The sequence below is a fragment of the Apostichopus japonicus genome, chromosome 20 (assembly GCF_037975245.1).
Source record: "Apostichopus japonicus isolate 1M-3 chromosome 20, ASM3797524v1, whole genome shotgun sequence".
Classification (NCBI taxonomy): domain Eukaryota; kingdom Metazoa; phylum Echinodermata; class Holothuroidea; order Aspidochirotida; family Stichopodidae; genus Apostichopus; species Apostichopus japonicus.
Window position 1 is genome coordinate 10196121 of NC_092580.1, and position 18374 is coordinate 10214494.

The following is an 18374-nucleotide window of genomic DNA, read 5'->3' on the forward strand; positions in this document are numbered from 1 at the left end:
TTTGTTACACTAAGTTTGTCTTCGGTCGTTTTGATTTAGTCTTACTAGTAGTACTAAAGTATATAATGGACCGGCGAAGACTAGAGAATACCCAGAGTTTTAGCAACTGCATTAAACTGTATCATCTAATCTATTATTTACGCCAATGAGTTTCATTCAATCTAGGATCAAAAAGAGAAAACTAATTAATCTTAACCTTTAAAATTTGCTACTAAACAGATATGCTTGAATTACAAATAAATGTCAAAAAAACATCATAATCTAAGAATCGATGCATATACATATACATAAACAGAATAATTTGAATTCGCGCAAGTGAACCCTGCACTACATTGGACAGAAAAAAAACGTGCAATTAGACCAAACTAAACATAGTAAATTTTCCGTTACTTCTACATCAGGGATGTAAGTGCAGCCAAAAAAAAAACCGGAAAATATTCGGAGACCCCAGGTGAATGCCGTCCTAACACATCCTACTCCTAGCTCTGACTACTTACACACTATCGTTACTGTATGTTAGGCTAGCTTAGAAGTATTAGCGCTAACACATCCTACCCCTAGTTCTTACTACTTACACACTATCGTTATGTTAGGCTAGCTCAAAGTTACGAATACATCGCAGCGAACTACGGAATAAAAAAACAGTCTCACATTCGAATGCGATCACAAATATCGTCTTTCATATGCGTATCCCGTAGATTTCCGCCGCTCACAAATATCACAAGCGTTAATTCCAAAACTTATGTCGAGCACCAGCAGTTACGAAGATATTAATTAGCAGTCCAATCCACATGAATTAGGCAAGGTTTTTCAACGAACGAAATGAGCTATAGCGATTTGAAGTTCGCACCTACGCAACGATATTCACATGGCACAATGTTGTACAGTGCAATGCGATGATGCGAAACTTGAAATGATCGATGAGTGAAAATTGAAGTTAGCTTGCTGCAACGGGCCAGGCATTTTGCCGCGTTGTGTCTTTGATATTCGAACAATTTTGTGGAACTTTATTGGAATTAAAAAAAAACCGGATTTCCGTAAAAATACGGAAGACTTACATCCCTGACTACATAAAATATCTATACAAATACAACAACTTACTCTTTTGGCAGTATACTAAAAGCACATGTTATAATAACTTCAAGACTATCAAGCTTTCCTGAGAAAAAACGGTTAATACGTCTTACAGTAAGCAAGTCGACCGTGAAGGAATGTCGCAATTGTTTCCTGGGCGTGACCGGAAATTAAATACTAAAAAATGATAAATGAAAAGGTTAAATAGAACTGAAGCGTGCATCCTGACTGCTCGCAACATGTAATACCGTTGACCAGCCAACATAATTTGCTCAGCCTACTGTGACTGTACGTTTGAAGGTCTAGCCTTGCTTATTCAATATCACAAAGCCTACCCATTTAGATTCACATGGGAAATTACAGGAAATCTTTACCAAATGAGTGTAGACTTCAAATAAATTATTGAGCCTTATAGTTCCAGCATTTGTTTGGGAATAAATTAGAAGATTATGTGCCACTGTTCAATCTAGCCCAATACACACATAACACATTGTTAATTGGTGTTTAGAATGCACACTTTAGTGTTGAGAATGCACTGCAGTACCCAGTAGAAGCCTATAGGCTACTCACTGTCATTGCACTTGTGTATTGCGAAACGCCAACGTGACAACGGTAGCGTTACACTAACCATAATACAGTACTAGTGCCAGTGGCCTAACAATTAACTTTAATTTTACCTTCAAGTTAAAGGAATAACAGGTAGGCCGATGATGCAGTTAATACCTCCATTCTTCTAAAGACCTTCTTGGGTGATTTACGGTTGAAAGTTGCTTAGAGTGATCGTATGAAACTATGCCAAGCCCAGCAAGCTGCCGTTGCCTCTCGGTTTCCAAATTGAAGTGAATCGAATTGGGTTAAAATACATTAGTCCGTCGACACCGACTAAGCTACGATTATGGCGTAAACCGGGTGTCCGTATCGTTCTTAGTCCATGGGTTAAAATACTTTAGTCCGTCGCCACCGACTAAGCTGCGATTATATTTTCCTTAGTCAGTGTAAACTAACTAAGAAGCAGCGATGAAACGAAGATTTTTGCTAGTCCGTGTGCATTGACTAACGTTACAGACTAATTTAACGTTAGTCCGTGGCAATATTGACTAGTTTATTTTTTCAGTGTAGAGGTATTTGTAAACCACACTGTACAGAGAGAAATCTTCCTTTTAGTGATCTAAGTTCTCCTCATGAGTTCATTTATTGTAAAAATTATTCTTCTCATGGCAATGATCTGGATACCATTACCAATACATGTGGCATTAGATGTAAGGTTGAATCAACTTATATTAGCATTGATCAATTTAATACTCTTCAAAAGGATGACTTCAGCGTTTTTCACCTTAACAGTCGCAGTTTAATTAGAAATTTTTCAAGTATCCATGATTATCTTTCACTCCTTAACCATAACTTTGCGGCCTTAGGTTTTACAGAAACTTGGTTTAAGGACAATTCTTCTTCCTTAGTTCACCTTGAAGGTTATCGGTTGGTTGAAAACCATCGCCCTGTCCGAAAGGGAGGTGGCGTTTGCCTATTTGTAAGGAACGATTTCGTGTTTGATGTTAGACACGACATTTCTCTCTTGAACAGTGACATTGAAAGTATTTTTATTGAGTTGTCAATTCCAAATTTAAGTAAAGGAATTATCATTGGAGTAATTTATCGACCACCTACGGGTAATCTGGCAAATTTTAATGATTATTTGTACAATTTACTAAGCGATGTCTCATCAAACGCTAAATATGGTTTTGTAATGGGGGATTTTAACGTCGATCTTTGTAAGTCTAAAGCATCTGATTTCTTAAATAATTTCACTTCGTGTGGTTTCAGTCCAACCATCAGCAAACCAACAAGAGTCACCAATAGTTGTAAGTCTTTGCTTGACAACATCTTTACTAATATAGGCTGTATTGACGAGTCGATTAAGGTTGATACCTCTGGAATTTTAGTAACTGATATTAGTGATCACTTTCCGATTTTTATTCGAACTAATATACAGTTCAGCAGTGCAAAAGCGCTAACAACATTCTTGAGGAACTATTCAACTAGAAATGTTCAATGTTTTATATTATCTATTTCCCAAGTCAATTGGGACCATGTTTATAGAGAGAGTGACGTGAATTCAGCTTTTAACTCATTTCTTACTACTTTTAATGATATCTACAACAATAGCTTTCCCCTGATTAAAATAGGTCAGAGAAAGAAGAAAAAACAACAATGGATCACCAAAGGTCTAATTCAGTCGATTAAATGTAAAAATAAGCTCTACAGACGTTATCTCAAACAACCTACACTTACAAACAAAACTCATTATAATAGGTATCGAAACAAATTAACTCATATCATTCGTATTGCAAAGAAAATGCATTATAAACATATCTTTGATAGCTCAAAAAACGACGCAAAACGCACCTGGCAACACATTAATGACATATTGCAAAAGAGGAGAAACGATACTATATATCCTGACAAGTTTATTGACCACAACAAATACTTGACGAATCCTTTAAGCATTGCTAATGCATTCAATGACTTTTTTACCGATCTCGGCCCGTCACTAGCTAGAGGCATTCCTAATATTGGTCACGCAGAGAACTGCTTAGTAGACAGAAATCTTTCCTCTATTTTTTTCTCACCAGTTAGCTACTGTGAATTCACAAAGATCGCATACGATTGTCTGAACCCTAATAAATCTGCTGGATACGATGGTTTGCGACCAGCTATTGTCCGTAGGGTAATTCCTCACATAGCGAAGCCTCTTGTTTATGTATTCAACGCCTCTTTTATGCATGGCATTTTTCCCGACAAGCTAAAGATCGCCAAAGTTATTCCGCTTTTCAAGAAAGGTGACCAAACTCAGTTTATAAACTATCGTCCAATTTCTGTATTGCCCTGCCTTTCAAAAATTATAGAAAGACTAGCATTTAACAGAGTACAAAACTTTTTAGACAAGCACAAAGTTCTTTCAAACAGTCAGTACGGATTCCGCTCAGGTCATTCTACCGAAACTGCTCTTGTAGATGCTATTGACAAATTAAACAAAGCTGCCGAGAAGAAAGAGACTTCGATTGGAATCTTCTTAGACTTATCCAAAGCTTTTGACACAGTCGACCACAACATTTTACTACGCAAACTGTCACACTATGGAATAAGGGGACTTCCGCTCAAATGGTTCGATAGTTACTTGAATCTTAGGCAACCATACACTCACTATAATAATACAGACTCTGACCTGGCTACTGTCCGTTGCCGTGTTCCCCAAGGTTCAATCCTTGGCCCACTTCTATTTATTATTTATGTAAACGACATATCGTCTGTCTCACGAAATTCTTCATTAGTTCTTTTTGCTGACGACACGAACATTTTCTTTTCAGACGATAACCCTAAACGGTTAGAGAGGACTGTTTGTTCTGAACTAAAAGCTTATTGTGATTGGTTTGCAGCTAATAAGCTATCCTTAAATATCAGCAAAACAAACTTCATGGTATTTAACAAACTTAAGCATTACAACGATTATAGTTTCAACATTAACATGAATGGTCACACTCTGAATTCTATTAGTAAGATTAAACTTCTCGGGGTAATTATTGATTGTAATCTCAATTGGCAAGAGCATATCCATAGTTTATCCTCACAAATTGCAAGTGGAGTCGGTATTATTGGTAGACTTAAATATGTACTGCCAAAGAGCGTTCTTCGCACTTTGTACTTCACTTTGATATATCCGCACTTTACTTATTGCAGTACTGTATGGTCGTGTACCAGGCAGTCTTACTTGAATCGTCTGTTTCTTCTGCAGAAACGAGCTGTTCGACATATTTGTCATTGTGGCCCCCGTGATCACACTGATATTCTATTTAAAACATAAAATTTATTGAAACTTCAGGACATAATCAATCTAGGAACTGCTTCAATCACGTATCGTTTCATACACAATCTGCTACCAGACGCTCTCTCTAACTTTTTCACAATCAAATTCCCTCATTCATAACTACAATACACGGAATCCTCAGCTTCTTTTGCATACTGTAAATCGTACTTCTTCCCACTCAAGCCTTCGTTATCGTGCCACTAATCTTTGGAACTCATTACCCAAGGCAATAAGTGACAGGCCTAGCTTAAAATCTTTTAGGTATAACTTAAGTAATTATTATTTAAACAAACACTAACTCTTGACAAGTAACTGAAAGACTCCAACTTGTTGTATGGACAAACTCAGGTGTTCAGATGCACTGGATTGTTTTTTTTTTTTTGCGGGGGGGGGGGGGTGTTATTGTTATTGTTTTGTTATGGTCTTTTTGTCCTATTGTTTGAAATTGTGTATTTTGCTTTGTTGTACTTTGATTGGTCTGTTTCTCTTTATTTTAGGGAGCGAAGCACCCCGTCAAGCCCGTAAGGGTTTTTTGTTCCGCTTCCTTCACTTCATGTATTATCCACTACTACTTATTGTTACTTGTTATTTGTAAACGTTTAAATGCATGTTGTGAAAAACAAATAAATGAAATGAAATACTGTAGCCTTGATCGTTTGTTTCCAATCCATTTAACACATTTATATACTGGCGCAGTTAAATAAGCATGTCAGATGAATGTCCGACAAAGGTTACATACGGTTATACTAAAAACAAGCTATGATAAAGGAAACCTGCGGAATTAGGACATCTGACTTATATTTCAACCAATCAGGACTGTGAAACAAAGTGGAATGCCCTCGATGAACCAAACAAAAGTGAGTAACTAAAACGTCTCTCCAATCAACGTTTGGTAGAAGAATAATTGATATAATAGAAGAGCAATGAGGATGATTGACTCCACTTTCACACGACCAAACAAGAAAGCCAATATTAAAGATCTCAAACGCTTGCTAACTCATTCGAGAGAGGATTAATGGATATTGATTTTTTGAAGTATGAGCAAGGCACTTTCGTTTCCTTCCAACATTCGTGCAATAATATAGATTATTTAATATTTTTACCAAATTCGAGAAAAAGGAGCTTGCAGTTTATAAGCCATATATACTCTGGGAAACAGAGCAAAAGCCAAAACTGCTTTGGAAAATATTCGTTCTTCTTGCAATTATTATGAGACACATTTGTACAACGTCATCCGAGCGGCAGATTACACAAGCAAATTTTCAATATGAATTACACTGAAAATACAAGTTCGTTGTATTTTCAACATACAAACACCGACGGCTATATTATGATGACTATTATTCTGCATCTTATTCTAACTATCGTCATAGTGATTGGCAACGGATTGGTAATTATTGCCTACTTTACCAACAGTTCCGTGAGGGCTGTTCCATTCAATAGATACATACTTTCTTTGGCTGCTGCTGATTTCATGGTGGGCGTGACATCGGTCCCACTTTTCGCACGTGACGTAATCTTGTATGACGTTGAATTACCAATGTTGACGTACATTACATTCAGGTGGTGCTTTCGGTTTCCGCTTGTTTTGTCCGTTTTTGTGATAACAATGATGACGCATGATCGTCTGATGTTGGCTTCGGATCCAATAAAGTACCACACTTCAAAATGTAATAGCAGGACCAATAGATATATTTTGCGGACATGGATTGCATGTTTAGCTTACTCGAGTATGCACACAATTCTCGCCGTCCTCGTTGCGGAGGTAATTCTACCCAAGGATGGAGAATTGTTTACTCCAGTACATCATTTCCTAACAAGAGCTTTTGTGGATTTCATTGAATCTATTTTCAACTTTGTAGTTCCATTGCTGATCCTTATTACTCTGAATCTGATATTTATAGTGAAACTACGGAGATCATTGCAAATCTTCAAAGGTGATCAATACAATGCCGAAGCGAAGTTAAAAGACCAGCCCAGAACCGTCTGCGAACAAGTGACTTCTCAGGGTAAATCCGATGTGGTAATCAGCTCAGTGTCGGCGGAATCTAAGTACGTCCAAACCTCTACAGTTACTAAACATAAAGGGCGTTCCGAAAGCAATCTACGTCGTGTTGCACGTAACCTGTTTCTTCTCGTCAGTATTTATCTACTCTGCTGGGTTCCAATGAATGTAATCATAGCACTTGCCCTTTTCTCTATTTTTTCACCTTTCGTTGTTCTTCATTTTGCAATGGTGATAGTGATGTCCAACTCTGCCGTAAATCCACTGCTATATGCAGTAACGTCTGCAAAGTATAGACATGCAATGTTGCAAGTTTGTCGTGGGAGTCAGAAGAAGAAGCAGAAGGCAACTCGCAATGACTTGGAATCAACCGTTGGAGCCAATTATAGTATTCGACAAAGCTGTAGGTAACTGAGATTCCTGCCAGGTTATTTTCACTAATTTGTAGTTATTAATAGTTTTTGATCATGTTTCAAGATATAGTTGTACTCTGAGTTTTGTCGTGGAATATATTTCCGAAGCGAACTTTTAAGCATTTTTCTTTGGATCAATTTAATAATGCCCATACAAAGGAAGTAATAAGGTGCTGATGTCAACCGGTATCATGAATATTCAATTGTTTAAAATGCTACTTAATGGAAAGTAAGATTATACTGAACTCGACGTTAATATTTGGCTTCGATTCACTCAATTAAGGCGGTAAATCAACAAACTTGTTGTGATAACAGTTGAACTGGATTAGACTTAACAATGGTGATGAACTTGGAAAGTATTTTACAAACGTTTTGTAAGACTCAGTAAAGATGACAGAGGACAATGTTGCAGCTTTACTTAATAAGGGCTTCAATCTATAACAGAAAATATATGGTCCCCGATGTCTGGATGACTGGAAACTATCATCTTCAGATCACCTGATATTTTTTATTTGTAGAAGCGACAACGCAAATATGAATAGTTTATCAATATAATATCAATGTAATATCAATGTAACAAGACTCTGTGTGATGAACTTTCAGTAAGTGTTACGGCGTCAATTGTTATGAATTCATACATCTATTAACTTGGCAACAGGCAGCCTTCACTTCTAAACTTCAGCGTCCCTTATACTCCAACGCTGCTGAAGTACATTGATGAAGTTTTTGAACTGATTTCCTTTTGTAAGGGACCAATCATTTGGTGACCTAATGTATCGGTGTCATATTGTATATATTGATTAAATGCGTTGGTTTTGTTTTGTTTTTCCTTTCTTTCTCACGCATAAACTGAACGACTCGTATAGCTTTAATATTTAAGTTGATAGAAATCTATAATTGTAAAGTTTCAATCCATGTTATAGCAAGCATAAAAATCAAAGTAGTCAGATATAGGCCACATAGCGAGAAAATGTTCAGAAAATTTAACGATTCCGTTGACTTTATTGTTGTTTCTTTAGCATTCATTTTAACGCCTATAGCTAAACTTCTTACTGTACTCCTTCCTTACAGTTTCTATTGACATGTGCGGCCAGAAACTTTAGTATTTACATGTAAACTTGCATTTATGTGGTCAGCCTTTGTTATAACATATGCCGATCATCTCAGTTTAAGGTCTCTCAGTTAGTAGAAATATGATCATAACCTGCAGTTTTATATAGGGTAACCCAGGGAGGGGGTGACGCACGCGGGAATACGTGTTGAATTTTATGAGTGAAAAAATGTTAGTTATATAGCATGAAGGTTAATTTCTCTACTGGGCATAGTGAGTTTGAAACGGAGTTCTACGTTTTTTTTTTAGGATTTGAGGTATTTTTGCTTAGGTGCGCGTGTATATGTTTATATATATACGTCAATGTACCAGAAATATTCCGTACAGTCAAGCGTTGCGCATTCGACGCATTTGCTCATCTGAAGTCGATTTTGATTCCCGTACTAAAGAACTGTCACAACACCTTCTAAACAGACAGTATTTTTGGGGTATATATATATATATATATATATATGTCAATTTATTATTTCTCCTTGCAGTGATATAATTTTTCTTTGAAAATCACTTCTCATTTAAATTGAACGCTGACCTCTGGCTGTTACCTATCATTCTGAAGTTTTTCGAAATCCTAAAATGGGACATCTTCCTAGCTACGAAATTGAAGAAAATTGGCTCAGTCATTTATGACACAAACTTGAAGTTATAACAGACATACGCACTCACTTGTACACAACCTACCCACACACATACGTAGGCTTTTAATGTCCAAAATGACCAACCCACTAAAACATCCCATCCTCCTTATGTAGGAGCGATGAGAAACATTGCACACATGTTAATGTAAACATGGATTATATTACTGTCTGAAAGTCATAAATCTCTTTTTTTAATACTCTTTGTATTCGGGTTATTTATCAATTCAAAACTATCAACTTGAGGATTGAAAACATTAATCAGTACATGGTTCTACGCCTTACAGATCCGTGCAATTGACATGAGTATAGAGGCATATGATTCGTTGGAATAATTCCATGATGTTAACTGGTGAAAAAAGAACATATTCAGAATGTCCGGTGAAATTTAATTGGATAGTCAGATTCCCGTTTCGAGAGCTATCACTTTGTTTCATAAATTCCGCAAGACCGCAACCATCAGACAAAATTCAATTTACCTTTTAAATCTTAATTGCTGTAATTAGAGAAATTCTCTGCGGCAGTCGCGTGACTTCTTTCTTTGCATTGACAAATGGTTATGGAAGGACGTGAGCAAATGAGACAGTGAATTTGTAAGTGTATGTATGTATGTATGTCAGATCCTCCTGCAATCAGGAACTCGCGAAGAAGCCATCATTGGCTTATCAAAGCTCTAAGTCTCTTAGATTCGGGCCTTCCATTGTTCAAGAAACTCCGTGGAGCAGGAAAGTTGTCAAATCAAAGAGGAAAGAAGAAGGGAAAAAAACCCGGAGAGGCATTACTACTTTTAATCAAAAACTTGAAATCATTTTTACCTCAAACTTTGAATTTGATATTATGGTTTAAATGAGGCGGTATACACGATTATAGCAAGTTATTTAACAGGTGAATGACTTTATTTTCAATTCGGGTGACGCAGAGACGTGCGCGATCGGATAAGGATTTCACATTTTTTTTTGGTGGAAGTTTTCAAATTTCTCATTTTAACACAGTGGACGTATAAATGCAGCTGCTCATGGAACATTATCGAGTATCATTCGCATTATTTGTGGTCGTTTTCCAATATATTTCCAACGTAAACTCGACATTTGATATCGTCAAAATTTGATTGAAACAAATATACGATGGATGAAGACACAACTACAGTAACGTCAATAACGTTTTCTGTCAATTCAACCTTCGACGAGATCGTTTCTTCTCCGTATGGAATCGTCGTCCTAGGCTTAATATGCACTCTATCGCCCTTCATTATATGTGCTAATGCATTGGTTATAATTAGTTACAAAATGGATACCCGTATTCGCAATGTCCCATACAATCTGTACATTACAAACCTTGCTATTGCCGACTTGATGGTAGGGATTGTAAGTCTTCCTCTCACCATCTTCCTCTTATTTGTAGACGAATCACAAATATTTCTGTTTCAGATTTGCGGTTGGTTTATACGGTATCCTCTCTTTCTGTCTGTTTTTCTGATAATGTTAATGACCTTTGACCGATTAAAAATGGTGTCTGATCCTGTTAAGCATAAAATGGAAAGTACCAGCGGAACCAATCTGAAGTATGTTATCTTTGTTTGGATATTTTCTGCTCTCTATGCACTTTCGAACTATATTCCTTATTGGCTGGGTGCCCTGTTGTGGCCAGAACTCTCAGAGGATAGCGATGAGAGTGATATCAGGTTTGAGGTTTTTGTGACAGTTTTCGGCGAATTTATCTTTAACTTTGTAATTCCGCTCTCCGCTTTAGTGTACATGAATATCGCTTTCATTGTGAAGCTCAGACATCTGTTGAATTCACTTCAGAAACAAACGAGTTATTCCCACACAAACGTCTCAGCAAAGGTACAAAAATCATATCACGAAGACGTGGAACGTTTTTCTAACAACAACGATAGAAACAAGACGTCGGTTTTCATTTGCAAAGAGACAGCACAAGGTCAATACCCTCAACAACAGGAAGGGCCTACTCCAAGATGTCAAACTGACATCACAAAGCAAACTCAACAGATTCGAAAGGTCGCGAAAGCTTTACTACTTCTAGTTATTGTATATGTAATATGTTGGGTGCCACCTCATTTGCACTCCCTTTTGAGAATTGTTTACCTTTTTCGGTTGCCGGAGTTAATATATTTGATTGGTTTATTTATTTTATTTGTTAATTCTGTCATCAATCCAGTTATTTATGCCGCAACTAGTAAGCGATATCGTACAGGAATGATAGCTGTCTTACGACGTAAGCAGTTTGAAAACTCAGTTATTGCGACTTCAAAAGCTGCTAAAAATCATTCTCGTGCCAATTTAACCCTTTAAGATACAATATCTAAAGTAGCTGTTGCAATGGAATTAGTATTATCATCATCATCGTCATCGTCATCGTCGTCGTCGTCGTCGTCGTCGTCGTCGTCGTCGTCATCATTACGATTACTATAGTTATTTTATTACCATGGTCTCTAATAAGAACCATTGAAACTAATAACAGTGTGTTATCACAACATCAATTTCTCAGCTTCTTTTGTAGTTTGAATCACCTTATCTCTCGGTTGATAACAAAAGAACTTAAAAGGATAGCATTAGCAATGCAGATTTGCTTCGTCTAATTTGTCCAGGACTAAATGTGAATGGTTTGGTAAACCTTCTGAAATACTGTTCAATTAATTTTGCAAGTTTTCTGGTTTAGTAAAGCAGCTTTTTGCGTCCTTTCTATGATTTTCTCAACCTCATTGACCCCATGATGCCATTACGACATACATAAATAGCTGATCTATTAAAGTCTAACTTCAAGTGGTGGAATAAAAGCGAAATATTTACAACTTGGAACGTTGTTTTTCTCGAAGTTATTTGCGGTCAGGATCGCGATAAACCCCTCCAATAATGTGGATACTTCAATTCTATGAACGTCTTGAATAATGAGGTTAATATTTTTCACTTTGCCGGCGTCGTAAGCAACATCAGTAGACCAATATGTACGATACACCATGCTTTATTTATGTACATTGTGTATGGCTGTGATACCGACGCAACTTTTCCAGATTGCTGTGAATGAATCTATTTTAAGCAATGGCTAATAAATAAACATGTTAGCTATTCCCTGATTGGTTGAATTCCAACTAGTGGATTTAGGGAATTGCATGCGATTAATTTTAAATGAGGAATTTGTCGTATGACACTTTACTCATTATCTGCCGAATCCCTTAATTACTCGCAAATTAATGCTCTTGACAGGGAAAAAAACTTGGCTTATATCTTAGTTTGCTGTTTTGTGATGAATACATGTAAAAAACTTGGTGGACATGTCAGAAGGGTGGGAAAACCGCGAAAAAACGCAGAAAGCTGCTTTCCAGCTGAAATTTAAAGTACTGAGCATTATGCATCATTATGGCGAATGTGCGGCTAAATTTTACTACTATATGTGAATATGAACTTCATGTTGCAAAGAGGTACCCTGTATCATACCTTTAAATGATACAGCATACTGTTTATTTTCAATCTGTATCGCAATCGATCATTGCACTTTAATGCTTTCTAAAATTGTTCTCATCCATTTGTAACTTTTTATTTTTATTCAGAACAATGATATAACAGATTATATGACCATGCATTGAGCTGCTACTTGGCTCAAGTCGCAACTCCCTGGCTAAATAAACGAAAACACATTTTTGTTTCAATTATCTTTCACTGTTTAATCAGTGGTCTGGATGGTCGGAACATTAAACCTAATGCATATGTACATCACTTTGGGTACAGGTATTCTTCGAAAAGAATATAGTAACCCATATTAATTTTGTTTCCGGTTTTCTTTATATTAAAGCAGCTTTCAAAAGATTATTTGACCTCAGTGACAGAGAGATAGTCTAGAAGGCACATTTATAAGTCTGCTAAGACGTGATATCTTTCTTCTGCTATCTACTTCTTATGTTGAAAAGAGGAAATATATTACCGCATTACCTTGAAAGGTATAAAAGATGTTTTACGTCGAAAATGTAAACTATATCGCTTTTGTCCAACAATCGGTTTCTTCTCTCGAAGAAGGTTTATTTTTGAGTATAGTTCACCTGGACTAGATAGAATGGCTGACCACTTCAAATCATCAGATTTTGTATGACAAATTTAAGACTGCAATATAATATTTTTTCAAGGAACGTCGGTATTTTGTCCCTTTTTAGCTTAATGGAAATTTTGAATAATATAAATATTCAAGTGCTAAGTTAACTCGTATCAGTCTCAAAAATTTGACAATCTTGTAGAAACAAAACAATGTGATTTATTCCTCTGCTTCTATGGACGGCCGATTAGTAAGCGGGTCTAGTAATAGCCGATTAGGCCTAAGGAGGAGTTACTCCATAAATGTACATAACACTGTATGAGTGACAGTAATTTGATGGTTTTGCAACCAAATCTACAAAACAACATGTATTATCGAACACGACCATCGAACAAATAAATTGCTCTGAAAAGGTCCATTAACTTTGGAAGATAAGAAATGAAGAATAATTAATAGTTTTCATTAGCTGAGATACCAAGCGCGGTTGATTTCTCCTTCGTGCTTTCTATAGTCAATGTGTTTACTTGAAGCAAACACGATAAGTACTTAACCAATGTCCGGAAGTGGACTATTATGCCCTTTCATGTATCCTAATAATGTCAACGTGCATTACGTAAACGTGAGTAACGTCATGTTGCACAAACACACATATATCTCCTATTTATTCTTTTAGTGGTGGTGGAGGGGGAGGGGAGGGGTGGAGGGGAGGTTGGGATGAACGTATTGATTGATTTCTTGAATATTTGACTACACAATGCAAATAAAAGTGGGTATAAATTTATTAATTTAGATTTATTCAGATGAGTAGGGATTGCTTTAATACAACAATAATTTATCAACGGACTGCTAAATATTTAAGTAATTACATGTTTATGAAAATTTAAAAATCATTAAGAAAACGTTTAATCTTTCATAACATATCTTTGTCATTATCATTGTGTAACTTAGTCCCATTCTAGCCGCTGACGTAATATTTCATTGTATTTCTGTAAGTATTGCAATGTCCTAATTTGCATTGAAATCTATGGGAACTCCCTTGCTGTTGAATCTTCCCAAGACAGTTTCGTGTTACCTTTGCAGCCTCGTTCCGCCAAGTTGTGTTTTGTCCGGAGAAGAAAAAAACACCCGAAAACACAGAAATCTGAGTTCTCCTTTGCTCGATAAAAGTTCTGTTCAAATATACAAAAATACAAAAAGTTTACTATGTAACTTAATGTGTAAATGTAAAAAATATATATATACCGATAAGTAGCAGAATGTCCTGTATCTGTTTATTAGTAGGACTTATGAAATGTTTTTATTATGTAAAATTATTGAAAATCAAATACATGTTTTCGAATGTATCCTTCATAGCAGTACTTGCGTTTTTATTCATTGCTGGCAATGTGTTATATCAAATTTCTACTTTTCCCCCTATTTGCTTTTTACATTTCTAAGGTCATGATTCAGAGATACATTAATTCGTAATAGATTTTGAAGAAGGACATTAAGAGAAATTGGATTCCTCTCTTTCTCACAACATGCATTTTTGTGTTCTCAACTCACAGTTTTTTCAGTTTTAGTGGCTTGCCCAATCCCTCACCCCATTAAGGTTCTGAAATGTTTTCCATATAACTTTGGATTAAATCTCCTTTTCAGATATATTTGTTTTAGAAGGTTGCAGCTTCCGGGGACTTCGCCCCACACCTTCCCGCCCGCATTGTTGGTTTTGTTTTTGACACGTAGCTCGGCCAGCCCCTGCAGACGGTCTCATAAAACTAGTTTCGAAATCGCTCGCTTTCTCAAAATAAGTTGAATTCTTTGGCTTCCGCTCCTAACTAAGTGCATTAAATTGACTTATATATGTGTAGGTTAAACAATTAAAAACCAATTTCACCTCGTATTAATTTTCTGAGAGTGCCACTTTGATAGTTGCAAATGATTTCAAAATCTGAAGAGCAATAAATTATCAAAACGAACATCGAAAAACTGAAACTTTCGTGTATACAGAAAAAAGTAACACATTATTAATACCTTTTAATGGTCCTTTTGAAGATTAGAAATGAAGAAGTTTGATACTTCCCATTAATTAACAGAGCTACCAAGCGTGATTGATTTCCATTACAGTTTGTGCTTTTAGTCTGTGTATGCATTGTTCCAGGCTGTCACTTAACCTTCTTACGGAAACGGCTTATTAATCGTGATTTCGTGAGTTCTCTTAATGCGCAAGTACACTTTGTCAACTTTGGTATAGGCGAAAAATATACCACTGTGAAAAAGTTCATAACGTTCGCACGAAACATTGCACGTGATGATACTTGCATATGGTTATGGATTTCGCCGACCAGTTAGTATGAAAAACCGGAGCCTCATAAGGCATACACGTATACCAGACTAATTTGCATAACTCCTTCGATACGTATTATAATTCTACAATATATCAAAAGTTGTTTTGAAAAATGAAGTTCTTAATAGCTTGCATGCGATATCAAACAAATAAATGTATAGATTGAGCTGCTATCATTGTGGATTAGTTAATTTCGTTTACACAAGACATGAAATAATGCTGTCAGTTGAACATGGTTATTTACTTCTTTATTATTTGTTGTTGTATAAACTACTAGGATCCTTTGGGATTTTCTCTCCGATAATGTGACTGTTTGGTCATAACTTCCCAATCCACTAGAACATTTCACTTCATGTCAACCCAAACATTCATCTGATTGGCTTAAGATATTTCGGTCTGGTTTTTTCATGTGTCTTGTCTTTTTTTTTGAAGGACAGTGTTTTTTTTACATTTACTAACGCTTAACAGATGCATTTATTAATTTTCTGGCATTTCAGACACTTCGCTATACAGAGCAATAAAAGTTTATCAGATATCTGATGATTAACGACTCACTTTCATATGTAATCTGTATCTACGGAAACGCATTTATTTGTTACAAGTGTGTCTTGTTTGCCGTTTGAGGTCAAGCTCAGCTACTCTATATACTTGCTGTTATAGTACGGTGAATATTTCAATAAGGAGAAATTGTAGGAGGATCAGGGGGTATGCGGAGCCCTTTCTGCCAAATGCTTGATTCCATTCGTGAACATGAAATCAAGATCGGATGTATTGCAGAGTCCGCTATTGACCCAATGTTCATCGAGCGGCCATAAGAGGCCAAAAACGTTCACTTGGAAAGATATCTTGTGCTTTATTAGTCAGTGTGATACATTTCATTGGTGTAACTTCAATTCAGTTTTGAATAACCATCAACTAAAATAGATCTTATCTGACCAATCAGTTCCACATAGTCTCTATGTGTAGACGTGGCACACTCTTGTTAGTCATACCCATTGCTGTAACAAGGCAAGTGTGGGTCCGTTGTGCCAATTGAAATGAAAGTTTTACAACTCCTACGTGCTTGATAAATCGCATTATATATACAGCCTCGGCAACTTAAGAACGCTAGAAGTCATCGCTTTCGTAATATGCATACAGTATGCTTCTCCCCGAGACGTCCAACTGTCGTCTCTACAATGAAGAAATAAATAACTTTCCTTAGTTTCCATAGCAGACCATCATCGTTCAGGAAATCCGTCTACATGCAGAAAAGTCATCATGGATTGGTCCATTCTTGTATTGACAAGCGGTTACCGTAGATATTTGAAGAGCGATCCATTGCGATGTACTTGATCTTTTGAAGTACTAAGTAGAGGGAAGTATACCAAATTAAAACTAAACAATTTTACCAAACCTTTTTCATGCGCATACGATTTTCACTTAATCAGGCGGTATAAATGAGAACAAGGTTTTACTTTGTAAATCATTTGTAAGACTTCTGTTTATGTTTACGACTGGCGCGCGTGATTGGAAAACAACACAAAACTTAAATTTCTGGTGGAACATTAACATTTCCTATATAAATGTGCTAGGCGTCTCATAAGTCTTCATTTACTTAACAGTTGGATGATACTGTTTATATAGAGCATTATTATTCATCAATCGCATCATTGTTGTACCCGTAACGTATTTCCATACACCACGATGGATATGGCAACAGCGATGACTTTCAATGTATCTCTAAATACATCAGTGGAGCCGCTCGTTTACACTCCGTATGAATTATTCACCATCGGCTTACTTTGTACTTTATCGCCCTTCACCGTATGCGGTAATGCATTGGTCATTTACTGTTACAAAATGGATACCCGTATTCGTAATGTCCCTTTCAATCTGTTCATCTTAAACCTTGCTATAGCCGACTTGATGGTAGGGTTTGTAAGTCTTCCTCTCACCGTGGTCAGCTTCTTTATAAACTTTCTCATACAACCAACATTTCTGTCACATTTCCTATCTTGGTTGCTACGGTATCCTCTGTTTCTGTCAGTATTTCTGGTCATCTTGATGACCTTTGACCGATTAAAAATGATATCTGATCCCGTCAAGTACAAGCTGGAAAGTAGTAATGGAACCAATCTGAAGTATGCTATACTTATGTGGATATTTTCTGCGTTTTATACACTTTCGGCGTATTACATTCCTTTTGGGCTGTATGCTCTTTTAGAGCAAAGACTCTCAGACGATAGCAATGTGAGTGATATCAGATTCGCCATCTTTGTGTTAAATTTTGGTCATTTTTTCTTCAACATTGTCATTCCACTCATAGCATTATCGTACATGAATGTCACTTTCATTTTGAAGCTCAGAAATCGGCTGAATTCATTTCAGAAATATCGAGTCAAATCGAATGGCAATGGTTTAGCAAAGGTAAACTCAAGTCATGGAAATTCGACAAGATTCCCCAACAGCAATTATGGGCAAAGAGCGTCTGTTATCCTAGATAGTATTGGTAAAGAGGTAAAACAAACAGCAGAAGATCTTCAGCAGGACAAGGATCCTCCCATGCGCAAGTCACTTCAAACTGACGCGAAAGAAAATCAGCACATTCGAAAAGTCGCTAAGGCCTTACTGATTCTTGTGACAGTCTATATTGTCTGTTGGGTACCGATTCATTTGGAAGGTATGGTGCAAGTAATACTCGCTTCTCTTTCTTTTTTGCCAACGACGATACGTTTGGTTTGTTTCATTATTTTATTTTTTAATTCTGTAATTAATCCAATTATATATGCCGCGACTAACAAGAGATATCGCGCAGGGATGTTAGCTGTGTTGAGATGTCAGCAGTTTGAAAGTGTTTCGATATCATTGGCTAATACTCGGTAAGCAGACCGGATTTACCGTTCCGATTTAACCCTTCATATGATA

General features: G+C 36.5%; 1 protein-coding gene across 1 annotated transcript; it reads left to right on the forward strand.

Moving 5' to 3' along the window:
• The first annotated feature begins 9573 nt into the window (after positions 1–9573).
• Positions 9574–11592, forward strand: LOC139961738 (histamine H4 receptor-like). Its single transcript, XM_071961179.1, has one exon. The coding sequence runs from the start codon at positions 10222–10224 to the stop codon at positions 11407–11409; it is 1188 nt and encodes a 395-aa protein (XP_071817280.1). The 5' UTR covers positions 9574–10221; the 3' UTR covers positions 11410–11592.
• The last annotated feature ends 6782 nt before the right edge of the window (positions 11593–18374 follow it).